The sequence below is a fragment of the Myripristis murdjan genome, chromosome 5 (genome assembly GCF_902150065.1).
Source record: "Myripristis murdjan chromosome 5, fMyrMur1.1, whole genome shotgun sequence".
Classification (NCBI taxonomy): Eukaryota; Metazoa; Chordata; class Actinopteri; order Holocentriformes; family Holocentridae; genus Myripristis; species Myripristis murdjan.
In genome coordinates, this window is record NC_043984.1 from 19,059,999 (window position 1) to 19,085,854 (window position 25,856).

General features: G+C 41.4%; 1 protein-coding gene across 1 annotated transcript in view; it reads right to left on the bottom strand.

Annotated features, from left to right (window-relative positions):
* The window catches only part of grm2a (glutamate receptor, metabotropic 2a), a 35,120-nt gene that overhangs the window by 992 nt on the left and 8,272 nt on the right, over positions 1–25,856 (bottom strand). The window contains exons 2-4 of the mRNA XM_030052646.1: positions 19,955–20,685; positions 6,552–7,389; positions 3,904–4,967 (exon numbers count right to left, since the gene is read on the bottom strand). Coding sequence (XP_029908506.1) covers positions 3,904–4,967; positions 6,552–7,389; positions 19,955–20,482 — 2,430 coding nt within the window. The 5' untranslated portion in view covers positions 20,483–20,685. The remainder of the gene's footprint in view (positions 1–3,903; positions 4,968–6,551; positions 7,390–19,954; positions 20,686–25,856) is intronic.

Here is a 25,856-nt window from a genome sequence, read left to right on the forward strand (position 1 = left end):
AATTATTTTCCAACTCAAGAAAAACCATTTCAATAAAAGAAGTGCCTGGGAGTCAGAAATTACAATGAAGAGAAATGAACAGAAATGATGAAGAAGAATATTATTATTTATTTTTTTTTTTTACAAGACAGAATGAATGCCAGGTGCAAGTAGAGGAGGAGGGAGGAAGCTAATAGCTAGGACTGCAGGGAGAGGTGTAAACGAGCTGTTTGTTTTCTTGTCAATCCACTGCTTAACCCTCGCTCCTTTTCCTATTCAGCCTGCCCACGTCTTGCTATGTGTCATCAGTCTGGTCCTTCATTTCCAATTCTCTTGCAGCTTTGTTTTCGTTTTTTCCTGGATAACTGCACAGGATGTGCAACCCAGCATTATGTGGTGTGTGGCAGGTGCAATTGCCAGCCATCCAATTTTAACAAGGCACAGCAGGTGTCTGTCATTACCTGCTACCTGAATGCTAATGTTGGTATTAAAGTAATGTGCACCAAGCATTAGGTTGTGCACACACTGTTCTAAAACAGGGATAGCACCATTATAGCAAACATTCAGCATCCTCTAATTTAGGCAGGGATATAGTAGAGGGTAAACCCACCTCCCACCTCCAGTTTACCCACTTTTTATTTGCGGAATAGAGTTCAATCACCATTTTAGCCTGACATAAATTCTCTCGACCCAATGTTGTAGCATGCATTAGCGTAATTAGTGTCAAACAGATGTAAATTGTGGGAGAATAGGGGGAAAGGTATTGCTTTTCTTTTAGTGCAAGTGATTTTTTTAATACTGGAGGTTGTTTACCACATGATGGTTAGTTATGGTGGTGATTGTTTACCCACCTTTTAATTTACCATCACTGAATTTAAGCCAGTATCTTGAGGTGTATTATGGGCTCCCAGGTGCCATCAACTCTAAATTAAGAGTCACCTCATGATTCCATGAAATACACACTGACAGTCTCAGTTCTTGGGTTGAGATATAAATTCACACAAATCTAAAATTTTATCATTATACATTATGGTGTTTACGATGCCTGTGTTGTATTGGTGTGCATGGAAATGGGGTGAAGAACAGTAAAAAAGGCAATGTTACCCTCCATCACTGAGATCATACGTCCTGTACTGAATTCAAAAATAGTTTAGAATAAAACTAAGATGAGGACAGTACTGCTTACGGATGAACTGTTAAGTGGTTTTAATAATTCACTAGATGTTGCTGAGGAAGAGTAGAGGACAAGGAATCTGCCTTTGTAGTAAGATTTTGCCAGATGTCCTGTGCTGGAGGGTGCAGAACAGGATGTAGAGCATGGATACATATGGTTCAGCTTGTCTCCATTTACTATTGTATTTATGTGGCCTACACAGTTTTTCAGCCATTATTATATTCCATCAATACAGCAACAATGCTTCAGGTATCACTTATTTCTTCTGTGTTCAAGTCACTTTATTCCTCCTGAGATTGTCACAGCAAAGATGAGATGGTCCTTTTTATTGCACTTTTTTCCAGAAGTTTATTGGAAATCTTTATTGGGTGAACCAGCTACAAGATATTCTAGATTGGTGCGCATAGAACTTCATTTGACAAAACCCACTAATAATCCACCGGCACAGACCGGTGAGTGATTTGTTCAAATTTCACAAGGGGAATTAAGAGGAGAAAAACTGTTTTGTTACCTTGTTTAACTTAATTTTTGTGGTTTGGTGGGAGAATTATGTTTTTGTGGCAGAAAAAGGCTTGCCTTGACTGAACCCTGCTCAGTTCACCCCCGATCTACACACTGTTGCACCCATATTTCATCTACTAAGGCTGTGTTGCTATGTTCTTGTATTTGCTCTAATTTAAGAGCCTCACATATTGTAGAGAGGCAGTTCCTGATTTAACCCTCTTTATGAGTCAGAAGGTGGCTTGGTGAGAGCTGACGTTTGGGAGGATGCTGTGTCCATTAAGCAAAAGACAATACCATCAGACTAGATAAGATAATATTGAATCATGTGACCTCAGTAGAAGAGGCTTTGCTGTCAAAAATTAGACGTCACTTAGGAAAGGCTCCTTTGACAGGAACATACCCTGATGACAGAAAGCTGTTGTAAACACTACGGGCAATTCTTTTCTATCTTTCCGTGCCCCTCAGTAGTTTTTATGGAGGAAGCACTGTGAAGCTTTGACTACAGTGGCTGTTTAACCAGCTCTGTTTGCTGCTGAGATGAGATGACCAGCATATGAGGAAAGACCTTTTCCTCAGGCTGTAGAGAATATCTTCAATATTTTATATCGTAATCAAATGTGTTATTCATGGCTCAGTAGATCATGTTTAGTTTGCTTTAACATTTCATGAAAGATCACAATCAAATTTGTATTTGATTATTCAACTGGAGATTTGCATCAGGGTGTGACAACAATTTAAAAAGGACTGTAAAAATAGGGGAACACTAGTAATGTGTCGCTTTCTGTGAAACATTGGAGCTATTGTGCCAATTTAGTTGCTTCAGTAATTATTCATCGGTCAAAAGGAAGGATTCTGTCTATCTGATGAGTCCGTTCTGTCTGTCTGTCTCTTGTTTCGCCTGGGGGCCTGTAGGAAGGGTCCCTCTGAGCCGTGCTGGAGTCCCAGGACAGAGGGCACAGCTGGGGCTCAGCATCCCTCTCTTTCACACTCCACTCCACACAGCTACGCACAGGGACACACAGGGACGTTCAGTTCCCATTCTGCCCTTGTGCTCTTGCCTGCCCACTCTGTGTTTCTGCAGAGGCAGCTGTGTCAGGGGATTCCTCTGTCTATTTTTCTTTTCTGCCTCTCTCTCCCAACACTTTGTTGAGATTCCCAGAGGACAAAACCCCAAGACTCAGACCTCCCTCTTCCCCGAATTTCTTTAGATTCCCTGTATGTTGCTGTGTGTACAGATGACTGGCAGAAATTAACAACACTCTAACATCTAACATGCAGTAAAAGAAGCTGAATAATATTTTGCATGTCAGCTGCCTATTTGCTCTGCTCACAATTTCACCTACACATTATTACATTATATTTCAATGCATCTATTTATATATGTATGTATGTGTGTGTGTGTGTGTGTGTGTGTGTGTATGAATGTATGTATGTATGTATGTATCTATCTATCTATCTATCTATCTATCTATCTATCTATCTATCTATCTATCTGTGTGTCAGGTCAGTCTATCCATATATCAGAAGATGTTAGAAAAAAGCCCTCACTAATAGTCACTGAGTCCTGCTAGTTTTGGGCAGCATGTTAAAATGTGTAAGAGAAATGTCAGGGTTTTTCCAAACATCTCCCTTGTTAGCATAAATTTTAAAATGCCTCCTTGTTGTAACATCAGATTTTAGGGAAAATGTGAGGGAGCAACTGTATCTACCCTCCACTCCTCTTGTTAAATTTTAACCAGTTTTTGATTGCTTATGTGTCTTGCAAATGGAGAAAAATAACTTGGGGAAAAAACACCTAGCTGGTGCAATCATTTTGTTGTGGGGAAACCAAGGTTTCTGGCTGTCCAATACACTGCTCTATGACCTGCACATCCAAATATTTTTGCTGTGTTTAGTTGCACTTCTTTAATATTAAAACTTTGAAGGTAAAATAAGGTTGGCAAAGTTCCTTATCTAGGATAGCATCCTGCTGAACTTTAGCATGCAGCTAATTATGAGGAATTAAAATCATGCAACCAAATGCATAATCCTAAGAGCCAGAGACAACACTGATACAGATGATCACTGAATTGGTGCCAACTCAAGTATAAAATCAATATGAAAAACTTAGTGTCTCTGTATTCATAACTAAAGCCATTTGATCAAAGGAATTTCAAAAGATTTACTAACATGCACGCTGATCATCTCCATCATCATCTCCAACTCTGTGCACATTCACAAAGGTTTTGTGTACACTTGTAACTCACCCTGTAGTCGCTTGCAGTAACATAGAAAATGGGCTGGAAAGCCAGCCAGATGATGCAGGTGGTGTACATGGTGAACCCTATGAACTTTGCCTCATTGAAGTTCTCAGGGCACTTGCGGGTCTTGAAGGCGTAAACGGTGCAGAGGATAATGAGGATGCAGTTGTAGGTGAGAGACATGAGCATGCTGGAGTCCTTGCTGTTGCACTTGAGGGTGACCACGTCTCTCCTCTCTGGGCTCACTTCCTTTCTGATCCCTGGGGTTTCCACCAGCAGCCAGACCACCACGACTACCAGCTGGCAGGAGATCAGAGCACCACAAATAGCAACTTGGGAGGCTGGGCTAATAAATCGAGGCCGCTGGGCTCCATCCTTCACCCCGCTGAAGATCCGAGCAATACGGTTGGTCTTCGTCAGTAGGGCTGAGTAGCACACAGCAAAGGAAGTGCCTAAGCCTAGTCGGCGTAGTGTACACACTGCTGTGGACGGCTTGGCGATGTAGATGAAGGTCATGCTGTAACACATTAGGACGCCCAGCAGGAGGATGTAGGAGAGCTCACGTCCACTGGCCTTCACTACAGGGGTATTGTTATGTTTGAGGAAGAGGCCGATTATGAATAGTGTACACATCATGCCTAGACAGGAAATAGTAATGGGGCCAATGGCCCAGGCATCCTCCCATCGGATATACTCTTCAGGCAGGTCATAGCAGCCTGTCAGATTGGCTAGAGGCCACTGGCCAAAGCTGCAGTCAGCACAGGTGAACTCGTCCTGCAGGTACTGGTAGGGCTGACAGGGGATACAGATCCAGCAACACACATCTCCAGGCTGCATGCTCTTCACCTCATTCTTCCTGCAGGGGTCGCTACACTGGGAGGTGGGTGCAACCTGGCCAGCCCAGGGGATGAGATTGGTGTTGAGGGTCAGGCCCTGGGCCCAGTAACCCACATTGCGGTAGACGTAGCGTCCACCTTCTTTGTGGTAGTGGAAAATGTTATAGCGACCAAGGCTGTCTCCAAAGGCATCAAAGCGTACCATGTTCTCTGTGTCTGCAGGGCGAAATGGTGCTGAAGGTGAAAAGAAAGAGAGAAAGGCAGTGAATGAGAAAAAAGCACAGGGGTCATCTTATAGTGAGTGAAACTGGAAATAGTAACTCAGTGTCAGTTTACTGACTTTTCTGACAGTTTGAAACAGTTGAGTTTTCCTTATAGCTCCAAGTCAGTGTTATTGGACCATGAATTCATGTGTTACAGAGCACAGTTTTTCCAGAGGGCAAGCTCATATTTGATTCATGTCTTCGCATATTTATTTGTCTCTCCTAACGTTCTATTGGTCTTGCACAATAGATTGAACATGGAGTGAGATGGGAGACACAGATGCCTATTGTTGATTTGTCTGAATGAAGCACAAAATATTCATTCTATTTTCTTAAATGCAAAATTTCAGAGAGAAGGCATATGATCCAAACTGATGTCCAATTTCTGAATGAAGTAAAGACTGAAATAAAACTTAGGAATTTGCAAAATTTTAGAAATGGCTTGGCATCTCACATTCATTTCATAGCTTTTCATAATTGCTATAGTTTTACATGTATAGTATTTACAGATGTAGAAATGAGAGCCTGATATTTGTGAAGAACTTGTTTTAAGATAATGTACTGTAATGTAGCTTGTATTGTAAGTAAATTATTATTTCATTACATTGCACATGCATTGTTTCATTACATTGTGAACTCTAGCAAATCTACTGACTATTTTAGGTATTGTAATGTGGAATTACTGTAATTCTTTACATCCAGCTTTTTTCCCTATATCCAAAGATTTACAGTGCATTGGGATTTGTGGCCCACCTGTTTCTTTGTGCTTTCTTTTCTCCCTAAAGATGTTGTAAAGCCCCGCAGGGACTGGCTTATTTTAGGTCTGTAATCCAATCTGATTTCTTTGGATAGTAAAGTCCTTTGGGTTTTCATTTTGAAATTGTGGAGAGCAGAAAAGGATTGCTTGACATGATCACACTGACTTAAATCCAGCCACCACTATCACTTACCGATAAAAAATGTCTCAGCTATTACCCTATCAGTACTTCAAATCTAAGGATGAGACACTGCAGCTCAATCACGGAAAAGTATTTGACTCGGCGGGTCTGTTATCTGTGACAGATATGCTGATGCCAAAAAGGGTTATGCATTTTGTGTTGCAGCTTTGTGTAGACAAGTACTTAAATGATAATGCTCTCTGCTTGAAGAAAAGTACTCATATTTATGATCTCTGTGGTGTTCAAAAGAACCCTCTCACCAGTTATACTTTTCTCAAGATGCATGACAAAATGAGCCTCCAAGCGTGGGGCTGTAGGAATTGTTTCATCTTCATAAATTGAATCATAATAAGAGCTTATCTTCAGTTGCAATATAAAAACCTCTCGGCTTACTCTTGCAATGTTTTTGCATTGTATTTCAACTGGTACAATGAATTTAAACTGATATAACTGAATTTGTCAGCATGCGTGCCAGGCACACTAGGGGAGATTACATGATATCATGCTGAGGTTAATTTAAAGAGATCAGATGAGAAAAAAAACATGCTCTAGTACATTAAAAGTCCCATGTTGAAGTTACTTTGGTGAAAATGTATGTCTGTCAAGATTTTACTCACCATCAGACTTGACTTTGAGAATGTAGTCCCTGTAAAACTTTCTGCCGTTGCCTGGTTTAAGAGCGTCACAGACCTTGGTGGAGTTGGGACACAGGGCCTGCCTCATATTATGTAAGGCAGTAGCCATTGCATAGACAGCATTCACCACAAACATGATCTTGGATTCTGGCTCAAATGGGGCCTCCCGCAGAGAGTGCTTGCCACAGCCCAGATCATGCAGGCTGCACTGGAACTGGTTCTCCCAAAACTCCCTGAACCACGGGTTCCTTGTGTTGTTGTACGGGTGCAGGGCAGTGAAATACTCATTAAACTGGGGGATTTGGTAGGAGGCCAGTTCAATTGTGAATGCCCCATCTGCCACAGCCTCACTGCCCCTCACCACACTTTCCTGTGCTCCCCAGCCATCACTGGCGACCCAGATGAAGGTGACGTTCATGCGGTTGGCTGCCACCAGCAGCTCTCGGGCATCCTCACTGCGCGTGAACAGGATGACCACCTTGGCGTTGGACTTCTGCTGCAGGGAGCGGATCACGTTCTCATAACTCCAGCGGCTCATGGAACGGCTCACCTTTGCTGAGGTGGCAATGCAGATCTGGCGGGCACGGGCCTCCTGCTGGAACACATCAATGCCAGTCTCGCCATAGTCACCCTCTGATGCTACTGTTGATACGTAGGTCCAGTTGAAGTAACGTAAGATTTCAGCCATGGCTTTGGCCTGGTAGAAGTCAGGGGGCACGGTGCGGGCAAAGTAGTCATAACGGGTCTTATCACTGAGTTTGGCGCTGGTGGAGGCATAGCTGATCTGAGGGATTTGGAAGAGACGAAGCAGATTGGCCACCTGGAACATGAGACAGACACATGAGCTTTAAGTTACAGTCATATCAACACTTTTATAGCATTTTGATATTTCAGCTATGAAACTGTTAATTAAAACAGTGCAGTACATGCAGTAAACACCTGCCAATTGTGGGTGTTACTTTAATTGCTCATCATTAAATAAGTGAATAAAATTGGCTACACTACATGCCTGCCATTTTTCCCTGCAGCAATTAGTCTCACCTCATTTAGTCTCTCATCTCTTTACTGGATCCCTGCTGGGCCTTTCACAACTTAACTCTCTTGCTGACTGTGTGATGAGATGTTGGATTCACCAGGAAATCTGGGGATAAGCTGTCTATGTCCTCGTCCTACTGTATCTGATTTACAATATTAAAATGTGTACAGAAGACTGAATGGCTAGACATATATGAGTCATATTGTATGGTATTTACTTCGCTGCAGAAATGCACACATATTTTACCATGTAGAATATTCTTGCTGTCTACTTTGCAGAGAGGAGAGACATAAGAAAAGCAGAGGAGGGCGAGAGAGAGACAGAGAGAGGGAGGGAGGATGGGTGCAGAGATGGGGGAATGAGGGAGTCAAAGTATCAAAGAATCCTGAAAACTTTGCTTTTTCTGCGTAATAGGTTTTGTCAGTGTCGTGACACTGTGCACAGTGAGCAGAAGCATCTACTGACTGGCTTTTGCTTCAGGCACTTCTCTGGAAGCCTAAGGGGAGACAGTCTGATCACTCTAAAGAATGCCAACCTAAATCTAGTCGGCTTTAATGCAGACTCTTACACCATCAAATCACAGCACAACATCCTGAATGCCAATAAATCATTACTAAGTCAGATTAGAAATTAGAATGTAACTACACTAAGTTTCACTTGCCCTTCTTATATTCTCATATTGTTGCTATAGTACCAACAACCTATTACAAAATACTCACAAATAGATTATTTTTACCTGTGAAGCAACAGTCTTTACACAAAATATACAATGGTGTGAACAAAGTAACAGAAACAATGCACTGAAATAGACTGTAACATTGAAGTGGCTACATGACAAATACAAAGGTAGCCACAACACCAAGTCATATTAGGCTGAATGCCAATATGTGAAAAGGCCAGTATGTGTCAGCTTTCAAAGAGCTCTGACACTCACCACTCTTGAACAGCAGCAACACAGGGTAACAGTAATCGCAAGTCGAAGCTCGCCATACCATAGACTGGTTATGGCACAAAGTCTGTATGTTGTGAGCTTCAAAATGCTAATATTTATGGCAGGGAGACCGCTTGTATCCAAGGCCAGCACATAAAAATGCATAAGCTGGTGTGAAGACCACTGAGCAATGGAAAAAGTAATAATATCTGGTGAGGTGTCTTTCACACTTATTTCCAGATGGGTTTACATTTGGAGAAAGCCAAACGATGCCATCAATACAGCGTTTGTCGAAAACTGCAAAATGCGGTTAATGTGTAATGGTATGAGCAGCCGTCTCAGGAGAGTTATAAGATTTGGTGACTGCTCTGCATGGCCGTATAATGGCCAAAGAATACATCGCTTTACAGAACCAGGCACACCCTATGGCATAAACACTGTTCTCCCATGGTCTTCACATATTCCAATATGGTAAAGCTCCCATCACTAAAAAAAAAAAATTAAGAGTGATTTCATGAACACCAGGGGAGAGTCAAACACTTTCAACATTATTGAGTATTGACGGCAAGTTCTGAGTTCTGGAGCACATAGTGCAAAAATTTCCATCTCCTTCATCACTTAAACAGCTGAAGGCATTTTTTTTGAAGGCTTTCTTTCAGTATTCCACTACACACAGTTCAGGACTTGTATGACAGCAATACAAGGAGGACTGAAGCTGATCTGACTGCAAATGGTAGCCCTAGTCCTTGTGAGGTACTTTGCATTCATACGCTGTGTTGTTTGGTGTTTCTTTATTTTGTCTACCTCCTGTATTTTTTAAAGATGACTTTGATTAACAAAGAACCCAGCATGCCCGGTTTCCATTATATTGTGTTTTGTCATTCCAGGTACCAAATAAGGTGCTACTTCTCAGTTTAATGCCTTAAGTAAAATGTAAGATACTGTATGTTGAGGTGTACTTTTGTCCTGCTCCACTCCACCAGAGATCATTGTAGAATAAATGTGGATGTGGTGGAGTTCACAGAGGGGCAAACATTATACTTTTGTTTCACAATAGTGTTCATTTATTATTACTATTATCATTATTATTATTATGAGTAGTAGTAGTAGTAGCAGTATAATTTATTTATTCATTCATTCATTTGTTTTATTGTTATTATTTTTTTAATTCTTTTGCCCAAAGCCCAGTCTGAGTAGAAAGTGCCACATTTTACATAGATAAATAATGGTAACTGACGTTCCCTGAATCAACATAAAATTAAACAGCCACAACACACAGAAGTTGTAAAGCTGATTTGAGCTGGGGTTTAATTTTAAAGATCCCTTCGTTGTTCACAATGTAGCTTAATTGCAAATGAAGGTAGGACACCGAGAGACATTACAATACATCCAATGCGATGTGCCTCAGTGGATTTTAATCAAGGGAATCTTTGTTATTCTGCAAGATCAGAGGGATGAATATTAGATGAGCCAATGGCAGTGATTTCCAGACCACTAGATTTATTGGAATTAATGAGAGAACAGTTTGCACACAAATAAAATGTAACAGCAAAATCAAGAGTGACTGGACTTGATTTTTATAACTTCCAACCCAAATAACCGGATGTTTCTGTTCTGCCTTTTGACAAACTGAGGTATGCAGAACATAAGGAAATAATCTTTCTGTTCATCATAAGGGCAGTTTCTGACTGTAATGTGCAGTAACGTAAAAACAACATGAAAATCTACAGGAAATCTTCAGACATGACTGAGAGTACTTGTCAGTTGCATAGTCGTTTTCCCCTGAGGTTTCCAGGCCAGTTGCAGAAACCATGATTATGCAGATAGGCTAATAATCATATTCCCACATAAAATCCTCCAAACTCTCTCTTTAACCCGCCTTGACAGCCTCCTTCAACATGTGGTGCGACAGCTGGCGGCGGCATGTTTGCTCTCTTTGGAAGCGAGCAGACTAAATCTAAAGTGGCAACTGACAGATACATAAAGTACAAATCTTAATGTTTAAGTAAAAATAGACCTAAAAATAGAATCCAGATTGCAGTACAGAAACAGCTACTTACACTTTGCGTGACTGTAGTGTAACAGCATGGTTACAGCATCTTTGTGGGGAGGCGTACAGTATATTTCAGCAATAATGCCCAGGTACATGGTCAGTGTCATTCAGTGTTAGAGCCAATTTGTTCAGTTAACCAAATAAAATGCAATTTTAGTTTATATTTATGATCATTTTTCATGATTTCCTTCCCAGCAATTTCTTAATGGCTGCATAAAGTATGAGCATCTTTTCAAAGCAATAGATGAGGAGCCACTTCCCAAATTGAGCAAATTCAGTGTGAACTGATCCAAACCCTGCTTTCAGCCCCCACAGAAATATTACACACTAAAGGACTGTCAGCTGTATTCCCAGTCCTCAAGAGACTTACAGTCTGTGACTGACCGATGTATGTGAATATGAATATGTGAGTACTTGCTAAAGATGTACATCTGTACTCCAGATACTGTAATAGAGGAGTGGCGGAGACTATTTTTGAACACTATTGAGAGAAAATGTTCCCAATCTGGATCCTGGATGTGTTCCAAGCATGAGAATGCTGCCATAATCACACAGTATCTGATCTGTATTTCATCACATTTGCATCATATTTTGACGTGCCTGGGCAATAATTACCTCTTGATCTCTGAGGTGTTGGTGAAGGACAGTTGTTTAAGTCTCCCTGGCTGGACTAATTGTTAGAGAATGGTTAATATTTTCAAATAAGAATAAAAAAAATCCCTGAGATTCCACACTGAGGAAAAAAAAATCCTTGACAATGAAATTTACCAGCTATATCACCATGTACTATCATCCATCAAACAGCCTTACCTTTACCCTTCTGTACAGGGATCATTCAATAGTTATTGAGAATTAAGAAACAAAATGTGGGAAGGCAGAATCTCAAATTGAAGCCAAAAATGGAGTTTGCTAGATTAAAAGTCAACTTAGTCCTACATTTTTTGTGTGAGGAAACATGCAACCCTTAAATATGGTCCAAAATATATTCAGTCTGCACAAAGTTAGAACGGAACAAGCCACAGTTAGTTAGATTTGCTTGAGGATGCTTTGCTGGATGCTGAATAAACAGAGGCTTCTGACAAATAAATAACTATTGAGAGCTGGTTGTGGGAGACATTCTGTAAAAACAGGAATGTATATGATCCCTTCATCTTAGGGTTTTCACCACTACATGAGCGCTATGAAAGACATCAGAGACAAAACAGACAAACATCTCTTGTAAGTCCATTGATGTGCCTACATATCAGCACATGCAAACACAGGCAGGACTTAACACAGTTACACAAGGGAATGAGAGCGAGAGAACATCCATGCAACAATCAGAAATTATAACATAATCCATGATTTTTTTGTTTGTTTCTTTTGTTTTGTTTTTTTGTTGTTGTTTTGTTTTTTTAGAGAAGACACCAAAGTGAATTGGAAAAAGCAAACTCCCTGGAGTCCACACCTGACAACATTAATCTATTCCATTACCTTAGTTAGGTTTTAGCTTAGTATTAAGCTTAGTATCTCTAAGACTGAATCTCCCAGACGGTTTGCAAAAATATGACAGCAAAAGTGCGATGTGGAATCTCAGCCTGGATGCTTATAGTGCACCTGCATTGTGTCTTTGATATAGCTGTGCTGATGATGTAGTTATGTGAGGTCTGTTTCCAGACAGGTAGAAGAGTAAAAAAAAGCAATCACTCTGCTGAAATTTGGCTGCGCTTGCAGTGGTGAATGTGTAATTTCTTTACGGTGCGTTAAAGGGGGCTCTATTCCTGTTCAGTAATCCACTTACCGTTGGCCTAAGGAGGACTATGGAACACAATGCCAGACATGTCACTGAGACAGTGGGCTTATTGCAAATCATTATATAGATGTTCATCTGGCTTATATGGCATGCTGGGACCTTTCCACCTGTCAGAGCCCGTGAATACTGTCAGGCAAATTTGAAAGTGTGAATATGTGCTTTGAATGTGTAGTAGATTTACTGTTGAGATCATTGACTGTCCTTGAAGGGAATATGAAGCGGCGTGCAATATATGTAGCGTATTTGTTGTGGAAAGCAATCAGTTCAGAGAACATTTTGTGGTTTTGGACCATTTATGATCTCTGCACAGTCTTTTCAGAGACTTTTATTGGATTTGAGGTAATGTTTACGTTTTTTAGGGTTGGGTGCAGTGATCTTGCTCTGTGCAGTTTTTCTATGCTTACCTTTTCTTCCTAGAGTGACGCACCTCCAGGAAGGAGTGCTTGGTTTCATACAGATTTTTGTGCTTTTGTGTGTGTGTGTGGGTGTGGGTGTGGGTGTGTGTGTGTTTTTTTTCAGTTCATGGTACTTAAAGAAAAGTAAATGGTAGCCTTTCTTGTGTCATTTAACTTTAGACAGAAGGAAGAAAGGTACATATATAGAATATGCTGGTACATACATTGGTTTTAAAGCTGAACAACAACAGACTCTGAAACCCTACTCCATTTTCCAGCCTTCACCCCAGCTTCTATTCAAAGCAGAACAGATATTAATACTTTAGTATGTCTAAGTTAAATGTATGTATTATGCTCTTGATCACTATAATTTAATTTCTTGACTGCCTAAGATATTATCCATGCAATATAGCTGATAGTCTCACACACACAGCTGTAGGGATCATCCTGCATAAGACAGCACTGCATTCAATTAAGGAAATTAAGGAGTACGCCAGAGTGGATTTGCACTGTAAAGTCTGGTATTGAGCATATTACTGTGAAAGGAGTTTCCTCCAGTGCAGTGGGAACATACAGGACCTGAATGTGGCATTAGAGACCCCGGGTAACAAGAATTTTAGGGTTAAGCATTTCAGCTGTCATGTATTGTTTCCACACAGATACCCAACAGCAGCTGCTTGCAACCATTAAAACAGCAGTTGTGGTTGAACAAAATCCTCAAACTGGTGTAGTTCAAGAAAATAAATGACGGCAACAATAACTCTGCAGTGGTTAGAAATAGAGGATTATTGACTATTGCAGTGAAAAAGAAAGAAAGAAAGAAAGAAAGAAAGAAAGAAAGAAAGAAAGAAAGAAAGAAAGAAGGGGAGGTTAAGACAGGCAAACAGTTTGTGCGATAGTCAGATAGCCAAGGTAGAGATTATAGACGAACAGAGAAATGAAGGGAGACTGAGAGAGTGTCCTGGTCCAGGCAACATCGGCCCTACTTTGTAGAGATGTCATGATTTTTTTCTACATGAAAAGCCCATCTGCTCTTCCCAGAAGACTGTCTCAGTGTGCCTCTACAGCAATAACCCTGTATTCCCAGAGCAGCGGTCCTTAGCCACGCTCACTATCACACACATAGAGTGCACTGCAGCACTCAGAAACACACATGTGCAAACACATACATGCGCAGTGGACAGGCACGCAAAACATGCACGCACACACATACACTCTCTGCATGTGTGGATTGAGAAAAGTATAGTTTGAGCATGATCATTAGTTTATTTCTTAGGAGTTCAGTTGCTTGGCAACAGCTTTGAAAATGTTTCATTGGGTGGAAATGTGAACTGTTAGATACCTAGAGGGAGCATTTTTTTTTCTTTTCAATCAGGTCTTGCCCTCTCATCTTGCTGAGTAATATGAATATCCTGCATGCCACAATAGTCATTCAAAGCAACCAAAGTCAACCATTCAGAGTACACCACATTTTAAGGTATGGCTCTGCTGCTATTCATTTGGGATGTCAGTAAAATATCTACTATGTGTGTTTTCATTCAATCCATTTAATTCTTCTCTAGGTGCACGGCTCTCTAAGTGCACGTCAGTTCTGTCCGTACTTCAGAAGTGCTCATGAAATCCTGCAGGAAACCTGTTAACATTGAAGTTGACAACAATATTGCCTGACAAAAACAGCAAACCAAATTGGGGTTTGGCTAAATTTACACCATGGCATTTGTGAAGCCCTTCATTTATATGTGATGTGGGGAAACATTCACTGAGTTGTGCCGAGGATATGATATATATTGTGACTGCACAAATAGTGAGTTCTGCCAAGCCACTGAATAATCCAATCACGTGTGAATTATTTATGATTTCAGGAGCACGTTCTTTACTTTTACCCATGAATAATGCATTTTTGCTGCATGGCTTTACTGATACATTTCATCATTATTGTTCTTTCTGGCATGAATTCTGTCATGTGTGTATCCATGTTTAAACCCTTTGTTTGATTTGTGTCTGCTCCGGAGATTGCCTACCTGCACCTAAAGAAAATTCAATAAATAGGATTGTTTGTGGGTGATAAAATGAGATTCTTGAGTTTGCTGAAAGCTCATGCAATTATCTTATTATTCTGCTCATACAGTTGAGAACTTTCCCTGAGTCTGTAAATGTCAACCAGCGTGTTCATATCAATATCTCTGTCTACAAATTCCAGCATGCATCTTTGTGAGTCTGTCTTCTCCTGTCAGATGCTAATATTGTGCAGCTCTAAATGGCACCCTGTCTCATTAATTAGTGAATCGAGCCACATCCCGGAGAATGTGCTAACACATTCCACAGAATAGGAGAAGTCTTAAAGGCACAATGAGAGCTTTCATCCAAAGAACACGAAACAAGCTTTGTTTTATTTCGACTCCCAGACAGTGATCTTGTGTGCTGCTCTGAGAGATCAGAGTAGGTGTGTTAAATAAGCCATTGTTTTTTAGATAGGTTCCAGAGGTTTCCTTTAACCGTGCTGCTGTGCCTCAGAGTGCTTCTTAAGTGTGCATTTGAGTATTTGACATTCCAGAGGTGTTGTTCTTCTAATGCGCCCCAGTGACTGTGATGTGTTGCTGGGGGGATGCTCTCATACCAGTGAGTCATATTTAACGGCGCAGACTGCTGTCGGTATAACAAAAGTAGAGTCCCTTCCATGTATTAATTAGAAGCCAGGCCTGGGGCTAGATGTTCCTGGGCTGTAATTGTAAAATATAATTCATCTCTGATTTACTCCTCAGTGCCTTTAGGACACAGAGGAGTAAAAGGACTAGTATTTTCTCCATAAAGCAACGATACCCAGAGAAATCCATGTAACAGCAGACGAGGTGCAGGCTGATAATACTTTTAGATGCATTTTATAAAACAAAGCAAAACAAAGCAAAAAACTGAGCCCACTGTTTTTGCAACCGTTATTATTACTGGATGTTTTGTGTATAAACATGCATCATGTCCATATGAGATCTACTGGTGCTTCACACATGAATGAGATGCAGATCCTGAATATACTCAACATGTCATCACAAGGTACTTACTGACCTTGCATCAATAACCTGATGCACAGACAGACCACAGGGAAGATGTTTCCAGGCCATAATTTATAACTACATAAATATTTCTATGAGTTTATTGATTCTAAATGTCCAGATGGCACCAGAGACTTCCCTGAGCCTGTTTAAGATACAGCCGTCGCTTGTAAAATACCCTGACAGCACATGATGCCATGTGACCCACTCCATCTCTCTATCTTTCATTCTTGGCTGCTATGATTATATCTTCCTGTCATTGTCTCGGTGTTTTCTGTGAAACATTATCTCTCATTCAGCCCCCTACATCCTCTGTGCACAGGAACACCTCTGCCAAGCCACCAGACAGCCCGGCTGCAACCACAGATGGGGAAGACAGAACCCAGTCGGCAATAGCGTCATTGAGCCTCGCCTCCGCACTTCTCTCAATCTGTGCCCATGGAATGCCATCATGGCTAGGCCTGCAGCCAGATCCGCCTCCATATCCGAGACTGTCACACCACTCTAACACCAGCGGCACAGCAACGCGCTCGTTCATTGTGACAGATTTAGACAGCACTCGGCATTATCACCACCAGTCGGTTCGCCATGTTCCACCATGTCACCATGGCAATGAGGGTCCCTGAACGAGTTTGTCCTGTGACTGGCTTGCCTTCAAGATGAAATGCCCACATCTGATTTGCTCACCTGGTGTTCACACACACATACACAGAGGGGAAGATATTGTAGCCTTTTGCATAACCAGGCTGGTTCAGGCAAAGGTCTGACTGGCTATATATTACTTTAGGCAGCTAGACAGAAAAAGTAAAGGTATGAGGAGATGGTATCTGCACAGGAACAACCAGTAGCAGTGCAGAAATGCCACCCACACACTCACCTCACCTGCATATCTCTGTGTAATAACATTGTCTCCTCATATAACACGACAGTGCCCGGATCTACTTTCAGATTCTCTTAGATGGCTTTGTAGCAGAATGGGGAGTCAGACAAGTGCAAATGCAAATGAAAACGCACCTCTTCCTACACTTGTACAGTGTGTTTTCAAAAAGCATGTCCAATTCACCAAATGTTTTAAAAGTCTTGGTGATTAAGGGAAGCTTATGTTAATAATTTAGGGATTATTTGCCCCCCAGAAGTCAGAAGTCACTTTAAAATGCAGCAAGGAGTTAAGAAGTGAAAGTGAGGACAGATTTACTGTTCCAACTAATGGAAAGAGCGAGAACTGACACAGCTTGTGATTGACTCACAGTAAAATACTATTCAGTGGAAGAAAGGGAACTTCATCCACACAGGCGGGTGTCCCGTGTTTCACTCCAACAAATGAGGAAAGTCCAGGAGATGCTAGAACAGACCTCAGACCTCACGCTTCTAATAGTGCATCCATAAATTACTGTGAGACAAGGGCACTCTCTATGGAGCCCCAGATGCAGGGTTTCACTAAGATTACAGCTCGTTTATCAAAGCCTTCATTTCCAAACTGTCCTTTTCACTAGGAATCCCTTTGTAGGTGCTCTGGATCTCCTTCACGGCTACGCCAGTTCCCTGGAGCGCTCTTTCTCCGTACATAATGTATTACTGTGTGTTTGCCATAGCGTTTAGTCAGCAGACAGACCCAAAGTATTAGCTGAGAAGAACTATACTCACAGCATTATTTGCCTTGTTTTATTTCTTTAGTCCCTATCAACTAGAAATGGTGCCAAAACATAGTTCCAATAACATTTGAGTTGAGGCATTGAATCTTTCTAAAACTTTACAGTAGCATTTTCTCATCATAGCAGAAGTAGACAGATGTGTTTACTGGCACATCTGATCTGGCCAGCCACCACAGTCTTGTTGTCCCTTTGTATTGTGGTTCTTTTCTTGAGATGAGCATGTTAGATATGTGGACTGCTCTGTGAGCCCGCCTGTGTTGACAATGGAGAAACATCTTCCTCAGGCTGGACACAACGTCCTTTGGCTGGCTCAGGGTGATGATATGCTTGAAGGCATACATAGTTATTTGCGGATATTTATAAATTTCCATTCTTCTGCAACAAGCTATCTCTTTTTGAAATGAGTGGGAATTACATTAATGCGATGGTCACATTATGGGCTAAGATATGTAGGCCTAATTAGCAGGGTTTTCACTGCATCAGTTGGAGTGAACTGAGGCGAGTGCTGTGCTGCTGCTGAAGGAAGTCGTGCCATCACTAGTCATCCTGTCAAGCCGTCCTGAGCACAACATCTGTAGCATGTATGGCTCTGACAGGCCCACTGCTGAAGTGTGAATTACCGGGAAAGAGAAAGAGATCCTCTAAATTAGATCAGCCTAGCATATGGCAGACAGGTAAATAGATCCTCCATGCAGAACCTATACTCATTTAGTCCGTGTGTTAAGTGTGTTAACATCTCACAGGCGGTAATTGCACATGCTGCTTAAGTCTAAATGGACAGTGATGTGACCATCGATCAACCTGTCTCCCTTGCTATTTCTCCTTCGGACTCTCTCTTATGCTCTCCTCCTCTTACTGTGTAACTGAGCTGAGATCACATTATTGCACAAGAAAGGTGTTTGCGGGTGCCTTTGCTGTTGTGTTGAATGGAGACAGTTATTTCTTTTTTTTTTTTTTTTTTTTCTTTTTGCTGGTTTAAGTCCTGCACTGATATATATGCTTGAAATTTGTTGAACTTTGACCTTTTATTTTCCTTAGCTCTATAACAAAAAACATACAGGCGTACAGAGACCACACCAATAGCACATTTGCATGACAAAATGTCAACCTTCACATGGAACCAGGTTTGTTAAAAAAAATGTTTTTAGTGTGTGTATGTAGAGATCTAGCCACTACTAACATTTTCCTCACACATTTCTATGTTAGCAAGCTAATACAGTGCCACTTAGGCCACATTCACATTAATATCTTGGGGCTTGACAACCAAAGTTATGATATTACTTAATATCACCTTTTTGAATGTGCATTAGTGTACCGTCTTGGTCGCCCCAGACCCAGTGAAGAATTCAGGAAGTCTTGCACAGTGACATCACTACACAATATCTACTGGTTGCCAAGTCCTGTTCCTGTCCTCACACAACCTGGCTAATTTGCATAGTTCTGTAACTAGAGTTCTGTTTTTGCTACCCGTTTTGAGCAGGACTTGACACTACCAATTGCCGCTCTCATTAGGAGTTGTATTGAGTGTGAACTTGACTTGATTAAGCACTAAAATGAGAAGTGACAACCGTATTTAGCTCCTATGTGAATGGGACCCAAGAGTGCTGGAGTGGCTCAAAATGGCACTGAACAAAGTGGCATGCATGGCCCAAGAGCCTTGTTTTAGCACAACATGGTGAATTTCTATTAACACTGCATTTCTCATTACCATGCATTTGCAACAGTATCTAATAATTAGATTGAATTACTTTGACTGTACTGCCATCCCACAGTAAAGTTGGATTTGAGCAATAATATGAACCAGGCCTAATCAGCTAGCGGCCCCCTGGCCAGACACGGACCTTTTTATTTTTTCTATGGCCCTCTAGATGCTATCTGCAAAACAGATACATCTCTGAACCATAGACATATCACATATCTATGCCGAGCTTCTTTGAGACATCTGAACCATATCCAGTATGTCTTTATGTTATGTCACATTATGTTTCTCGTGCATGTATGTGCTGTGATTGTGCTGCCCCGCTGGCTGTCTTTGCACGATGGCCTCAGGACAGCCAGCATCAAGCTAATAACAAGCTAACAAGCTTTGAAATGTCTCTGTCAAACTAAAAAAAAAAAAAAAAAAAAAAAAAAAAACCATAAATATGATGCTGAAAATTGCTAGTTCCAGAGCGAATGGACTGACAAGTGTTTATTTGCTTTATCAGCCGCAAAGAGGTACTAAAGCGGTATCGTTATTGTGCCACGATGCATCAAAGTGATGGAGAAAGACAACGTGAACGGCTCTACAATACAAGTATAGCCATTAACTGACAAAATATTGAATGTGACCCCCGTACCCCTAGTGATTTTCATATTTGCCCCCCTTGCTATTGAAGTTGAATAGCCCTTATATAAATCCTTTGTAACATCACACAAGGATGATTTCAGTATTTCATTGCAGATGCAATATAAACATCCCATCTAGTCCGTCTCTTACCTGTATGGAGACATCGCTGTAGGAGCCTCCTATCACCCCAGAGATGGCAAGAGGGACATCATCATGGATGGCATAGGAACCATCAGGGCATGTGTACTCACTGTCATCCACTTTGGTGAGAGAGGCCCTGACAAACTCCAGAGACTGCTCTAGAGCATAGGTGTCCTTGGAGCAGGTGTCCAGTATATGAGCTCCCAGCTTGATCCCAGGTAGGATGCGCTCATCCTTGTTTATTTCATCAAGGGCCAGCAGCATGGCCTCCAGTCTCTGGATCCCTCTCTGAGCATTGATCTTCCCACAGTCCTCTGCCCCCTCACCCTTCTGGTGCACAGGGAACAGACCACCAATCATCAAATCTCCTTCCACTGTGATCTCCCTCTTGGAGTCAGTGCTATACCCTACCACAGGCAAGCCCTGGGGAGCCTGGGCAAAGAGAGACACACATACATACAGCAGGCTGAGGTGGGACAGCTGGAGGGGTCGGGGTACGGGGCGCACCCCCAACCCAGGGGATTTCCCCAGTGACATATCCCTGGGCAAGACAAGGTCACAGTCCTGCCTGTAGTTCTTAATTTGTGCTGCTCTTGATGACTATAGAACTGAAGAAAAGGACAGTAAGACGCAGCAGCACCAGATCTCAAAGTGCCAGTGTTTTTATTCTGACGGAGGCCATTTACAGCATCAATGCCATCCTCTTGCTTCTTTTCTTCAGAGTTTTTGTAGATTACAGCCTGCAGATCAAACAGAGAGAGTGAAATTCAGTCACAGCTTTTGAGCCTCAGTACAATGAGACCTCTGTCTTGCACACACTGCGTTTGTTTACAAGCACAGTGCCAGGAGCTGGCTCTCATCTCATAGAAAAACTAGAGATCAGCTACTTGACCAAGTAAATTCCCCCAACCCCCCACCCCCAAAAATGATTGATAATGAATGTAATAATCTATGACCTGTATTTTTTGTTTAGTACAAAAAAAAAAATAATAATAATAATAAATACTGTTCATTATTAGCACACAAAACACATAGGCTGCTAAAATTATGGGTATGATAATGATGAGACGTCACATCATGATGTTCAGTGACTGTAATTATTTGCATTTTTTTCCTCTTTAAATAGTAAACACTTTCAGACACCTGCAGTTTTGTAGAAGGAGTGTTAGAGCTGGTACATCTTGTGGAGATATTGAACCAGTCTACTCTTTGCAAATGCTTCAAGTCTGACTTGATAGAATTGTGTGTGAGTGTGGGGACAATAAATATATCATCCAAATAAATATCTGGTGCTTTCAAGTAGCGCTCAGTCAATCTTCTTTGTGAAAGGCTGTGAGTGTGTGCATGTGTGATAGTGTGAAGCGCCTTCCTTTTCACCTCTGCCTCCATTTCATTATCTGTCCGTCTGACCTAATGTGCCCTCCCTTCAAAGGCACATGATTGTACGACTCTTTAATAATCACATGCGCACATGCAGCCAGACACATCAAATCATGTCCTGAAGGGGACATTTTGTCAAATCACATTATCCTTGTCCATTATCTTATGAAAGTACAGTTTATGCGCAACAAATGCAAACTACACTTGCACACATAAACAAAGACAGAGCATTCATATTTACAGTAAGTGTGACTGACAGCACATTGAATCTGTAAGTTTATGGAGCTGCATAAACTTATTTAGCAATTAGTGATGTGCTACAATATTCATTTTCAGAATAAAAGCACATGCAACCTCACAATAATGTGGGAACTGGCCATTTCCAACTGGACAAAACAAACAATAACAAATTTTTCTATGTCAAATCAGACAAATATAAGACAGAGCATTTAGGGTTGCAGGCTTGTGTAATATAACACTGCAGTTGATCCCTGTAGACAATTTCTCTTTTTACACCACCCTGCGGGGGGGTCAGAGGTCGTGGTCAGCAACAAACAACTTCCCTGGAGCTGGTCGTAATGCAGTGTCTTGCTCAAGGACACTTCATCAGGGCACACACATAGCAACACACAGGCGTTTCCAGTTGAAAGGCAGACTCTGTACTGTCCTGCTGCTCTTGATCATTATAGAGTTTTTTTGTTTGTTTGTTTGTTTAAGCAAACAATAGGATGAAAAATTTAATTGTCTTGTTTTCTTTCATTCCAAAAAAAAAAATAATAATAATACTTGCAGTAGTTAACTTGGCTGCCTCAAAATGACAAAAACTAATAAACTTCTCCTCAACAGATCACCAAGCCGAACCACAGCCAAGTTACTGCAAAATTATAGTTAAAAATTATAATTATAGTAAAACACTGATTAAATGTACCAAACACTTATTTGTTACATAAGTTTATTTAACCTTGGTCTACATGTGGTTATCTGTTTTCTGGTTTTTATTCATGAACACCTTGAACAGAACTTTCTGGAGACAAGACGTTTTCCTCCAACAAAAGAAACATGTTGTATGGTTTAGTGAGAGGAGGGCATGATACTGTATGTCTCTCTTTTCTTGAACTGATTTGTGTAGCATCAGTTCTGAACCATATCCAGTCAAAGCCACAGGGACCCACAGAGTACAGGAGTGCTCTTGGACCTGGGGTCATAGTTAGACAGGAGTTAGAAATGATCCAGTGTGTGGTTTGAGCCGCAGAAGAGATGCAGGGTTATTGTTCCATCCTGGTGTCATTCCACTCAGATCCCCAAGGCTTAATTAGGCCGAGTACTGAGGGTGGGAGAAGTTTATTGGAGCAAATTATTGAGCCAGAATAATCTGCCTCATACCCACTGCCTCAACCAGTCAAACAGGCTGACAAGCAGCAATTAATTGTATCAATGAGAGATTATGAATTGAAATGAGCTGGGGAACATTGATATTGGTAGTGTTTTGAAATGTTTCCTGCTGACGTGCTCAAGAAAAGGAGTATGTTCACAGGATTCAAAATATTTTGAAATACCCAGTCCTTTTAGTTAACATCTCCTATCTTGATGCAGCACAAGATAACAAACGGGAAGTCACGCCATTCTGTAAAATTAAAAGCACTGGGTGTGTACCTGTGTGGGTATGTCCGTGCATGTGTGTGTGTGTGTGTGTGTGTGTGTGTGTGTGTGTGTGTGTGCAAGAGAGAGAGAGAGATGAAGACCAACAAAGTGAGAGACTAAAGAGACAGAAAGGTGCTAGTGTGTGTGTGCATCTCTGTGCAGATGTGTTCATCTCACCAATACACATTCATTAGGATCTCTCTCTCTCTCCCTCGCCCTGTTGTTTCCATGGAAACTTGCCAGTAGATGGGAAGGGTGAGGAGGAAATGGAAGATGGGCCCGAGTGAGTGGACCAGCCTGACCATGCATGGTACTGGGTCCTGTGGGAGAACTGGGAAGCCTGCACTATCATCTGGCCACACCACAATCAAAGCTTTTTTTATGTGCTGCATTTAAACAGTGGGGTTGCCAGTTCCAAATGAAATAATGATTAAATGATAAAGGCTCTACCTCAAGCTTTTAAAGTCTTTGTATGTGATTTTAAAATCACTTCTTTGATCTCCTGGTAGTCTCAGGAATCCAACAGTTGTTAGCTGAAGAATTACTGCCTAGAAAAGCTGCTGATGCAAAGACTATGTTCTCTTAGTGCGGAATGAATGGGAACTGACATGCTGTATTAAATCTGATGAACCCTCCCTGTTGCACCCAATTGAAACCTGACAGGTCCTTTTTCCCCCACACTGGACGAGGATGCGGACATCGGACCTTCCATTTGCTCCCTCAGCAATTTGTTAACAAGTGAAAGTGCATTGCAACACCCTGCACAAATGGGCCAAGTGTCTATTTCCCCGGCTTACGACGACAGCCAGAAACAAGAGAAAGACTTTCCCACTTCCCCGATATAATAAAGGGAAAACAATTCAGTACAGCAAGCCCATTTTAATTTTTTTTTTTTTTACTGAATCTCCTCTAGCTTTAGTGTAGCTCTGCAGAGTGTGAAACATTGCTGCATAAGTCGTAAATGCCCAAATGGCAAAAGATACTAACAAATCTGAACAGTTAGCTGTAGAAACTTCTTGGTTTTAAATATAATTCTGTTGTGGCAAAAAATGTAGGCAAAAACACTGGCAAAGCACTTAAGCATACAGCCTCAAGAGAGGATAGTGACAAAAGAAATTCTGGCTGACACATTGTCAGTCTCCACCCTGATCCTCCACCATTCCCACAGGAGGCCTCTCTCTCTCTTTCTCTCTCTCTGTCTCTCTACCTCTCTCTCTCTCTTGCTCAATCGCTGTCTCTCTGTGTGTGTCTTCATCTGTTCTCTACACTCCCTACCTCACTCTGTCTCCTGAGGAAGAATCTCAAATCCAACCTAATAGGATAGCGAAACTCTCCATTTATGATATTAGATCTCTCTACCTGATAACCTGTCTTTATGCTGCCATTGCAAAAACCTACACACTAAAATTTGCCTATCTCCACTGAACTAACAGAGTTTATGCTGAATTTTTTTTCAACCACTGTTACACCAAATTATTCACATTCCCTTGGTTTATTTACAGTTTTAGGTACTTCAGTGGATACTTTGAGCAGACTTTGAGCAGCTGGCACAAGGAAGGGCCAAGATCTCCTATTACAGCGAAAGGGTCGAAATGAAGAATTTTGTAATTGTGGGTCATCTCAGGAAGACCGTGAACATTATAAATAGCTATGTATCCTACCTCTGTTTATAGCGCATATATATCAGTTATATAATTCCAAAACACTACGTGTATACATGACAGATGCTAACAACAATATTTACAGCGTAGATGGAAATTCCCACCCAACATTCTGTCTACATGCTAACTTCAAAGAGAACCATGCCTCTCATTTTTCCTCTCCCCTCCCATGCAGCCATCTCTGTTTCCCGCTTCACCAGATGGCCTTTTTAATTCAGGAGCGCACAGCCTGCCAGCCTCTTACACACTTCAAACCAGACGGTGTGAAGGAATGGGAGAAGTGCATGTGGGCTGAAAAATACAAGAAAAGATGGCAGATGCAATGGCGGACAGAAAAGAGGAAAGAGGAGTGAATGGTGGGCAGCAATGAAAGAGTGACGAGGGGTGGGGCCTGGAAAAGATATTATCTATGCTTCTTTTTTTTTTTTGGAATCAATTTTGTTTACAATCACCTCCCACAGGAGTGGAGCGCAGCATTAATATGATAATATTCCCCCAGGCAATAGCAAGTGTTGCAGAGTGGAGGTCATCTATATGAAGCCCTGAGCCAGGAGGAGAAGGTTGGAGATCCCCAGTGGAATGCCTTGGAGGTTGCCTGAGAGGAAGCAAAGGTAATAGGAGTCAGGCTTCCCCCGAAATCACATTTCCGGCTGACAAAGAGCATGGGTTTGTGTGGGGGGAAGAATGAGGATGGTCCTCTAATGGGAAAGAGGGCCCTGGAGTGCACTAAGCACACTTATTACCAAGCACAAACTGGCCTACTTTCTGCCAAAATAGAGTATGTGATGAGAGTGGAAACAAATTTCAAATCCTCATTACTCATCGTCACAGGACACAGCTGGACCTTTTTAACAGCATTTCAAAGATTTAATGACTGGTGCCAAGGTGAGCTCCACAAAGGTGAATATGGACATGGCTGATAGAGGAATGCCAGCCTCAATCTCTGTAATGTGGCTCCCTGTAATCTGGCTCACCATACATAATGGTCAAATGAAAACAATTAATCACGGTAATCATAATACTAACTTTACTTATGTAGCACAAGCGCTTTATAACAGGGATAAAGGAATTCAGAACGGCCAACAACAAACAGAAATAAAGAATAAAGTTGGATTAAAACATCAGTTAGAAAAAAAAAACAGCAGGGATAGATAAGAGTAATGATAGAAAAATCAGAGTAACTGAACTTCAGGCAGTATCTAACATATAGCACATATAGCAACATAAAA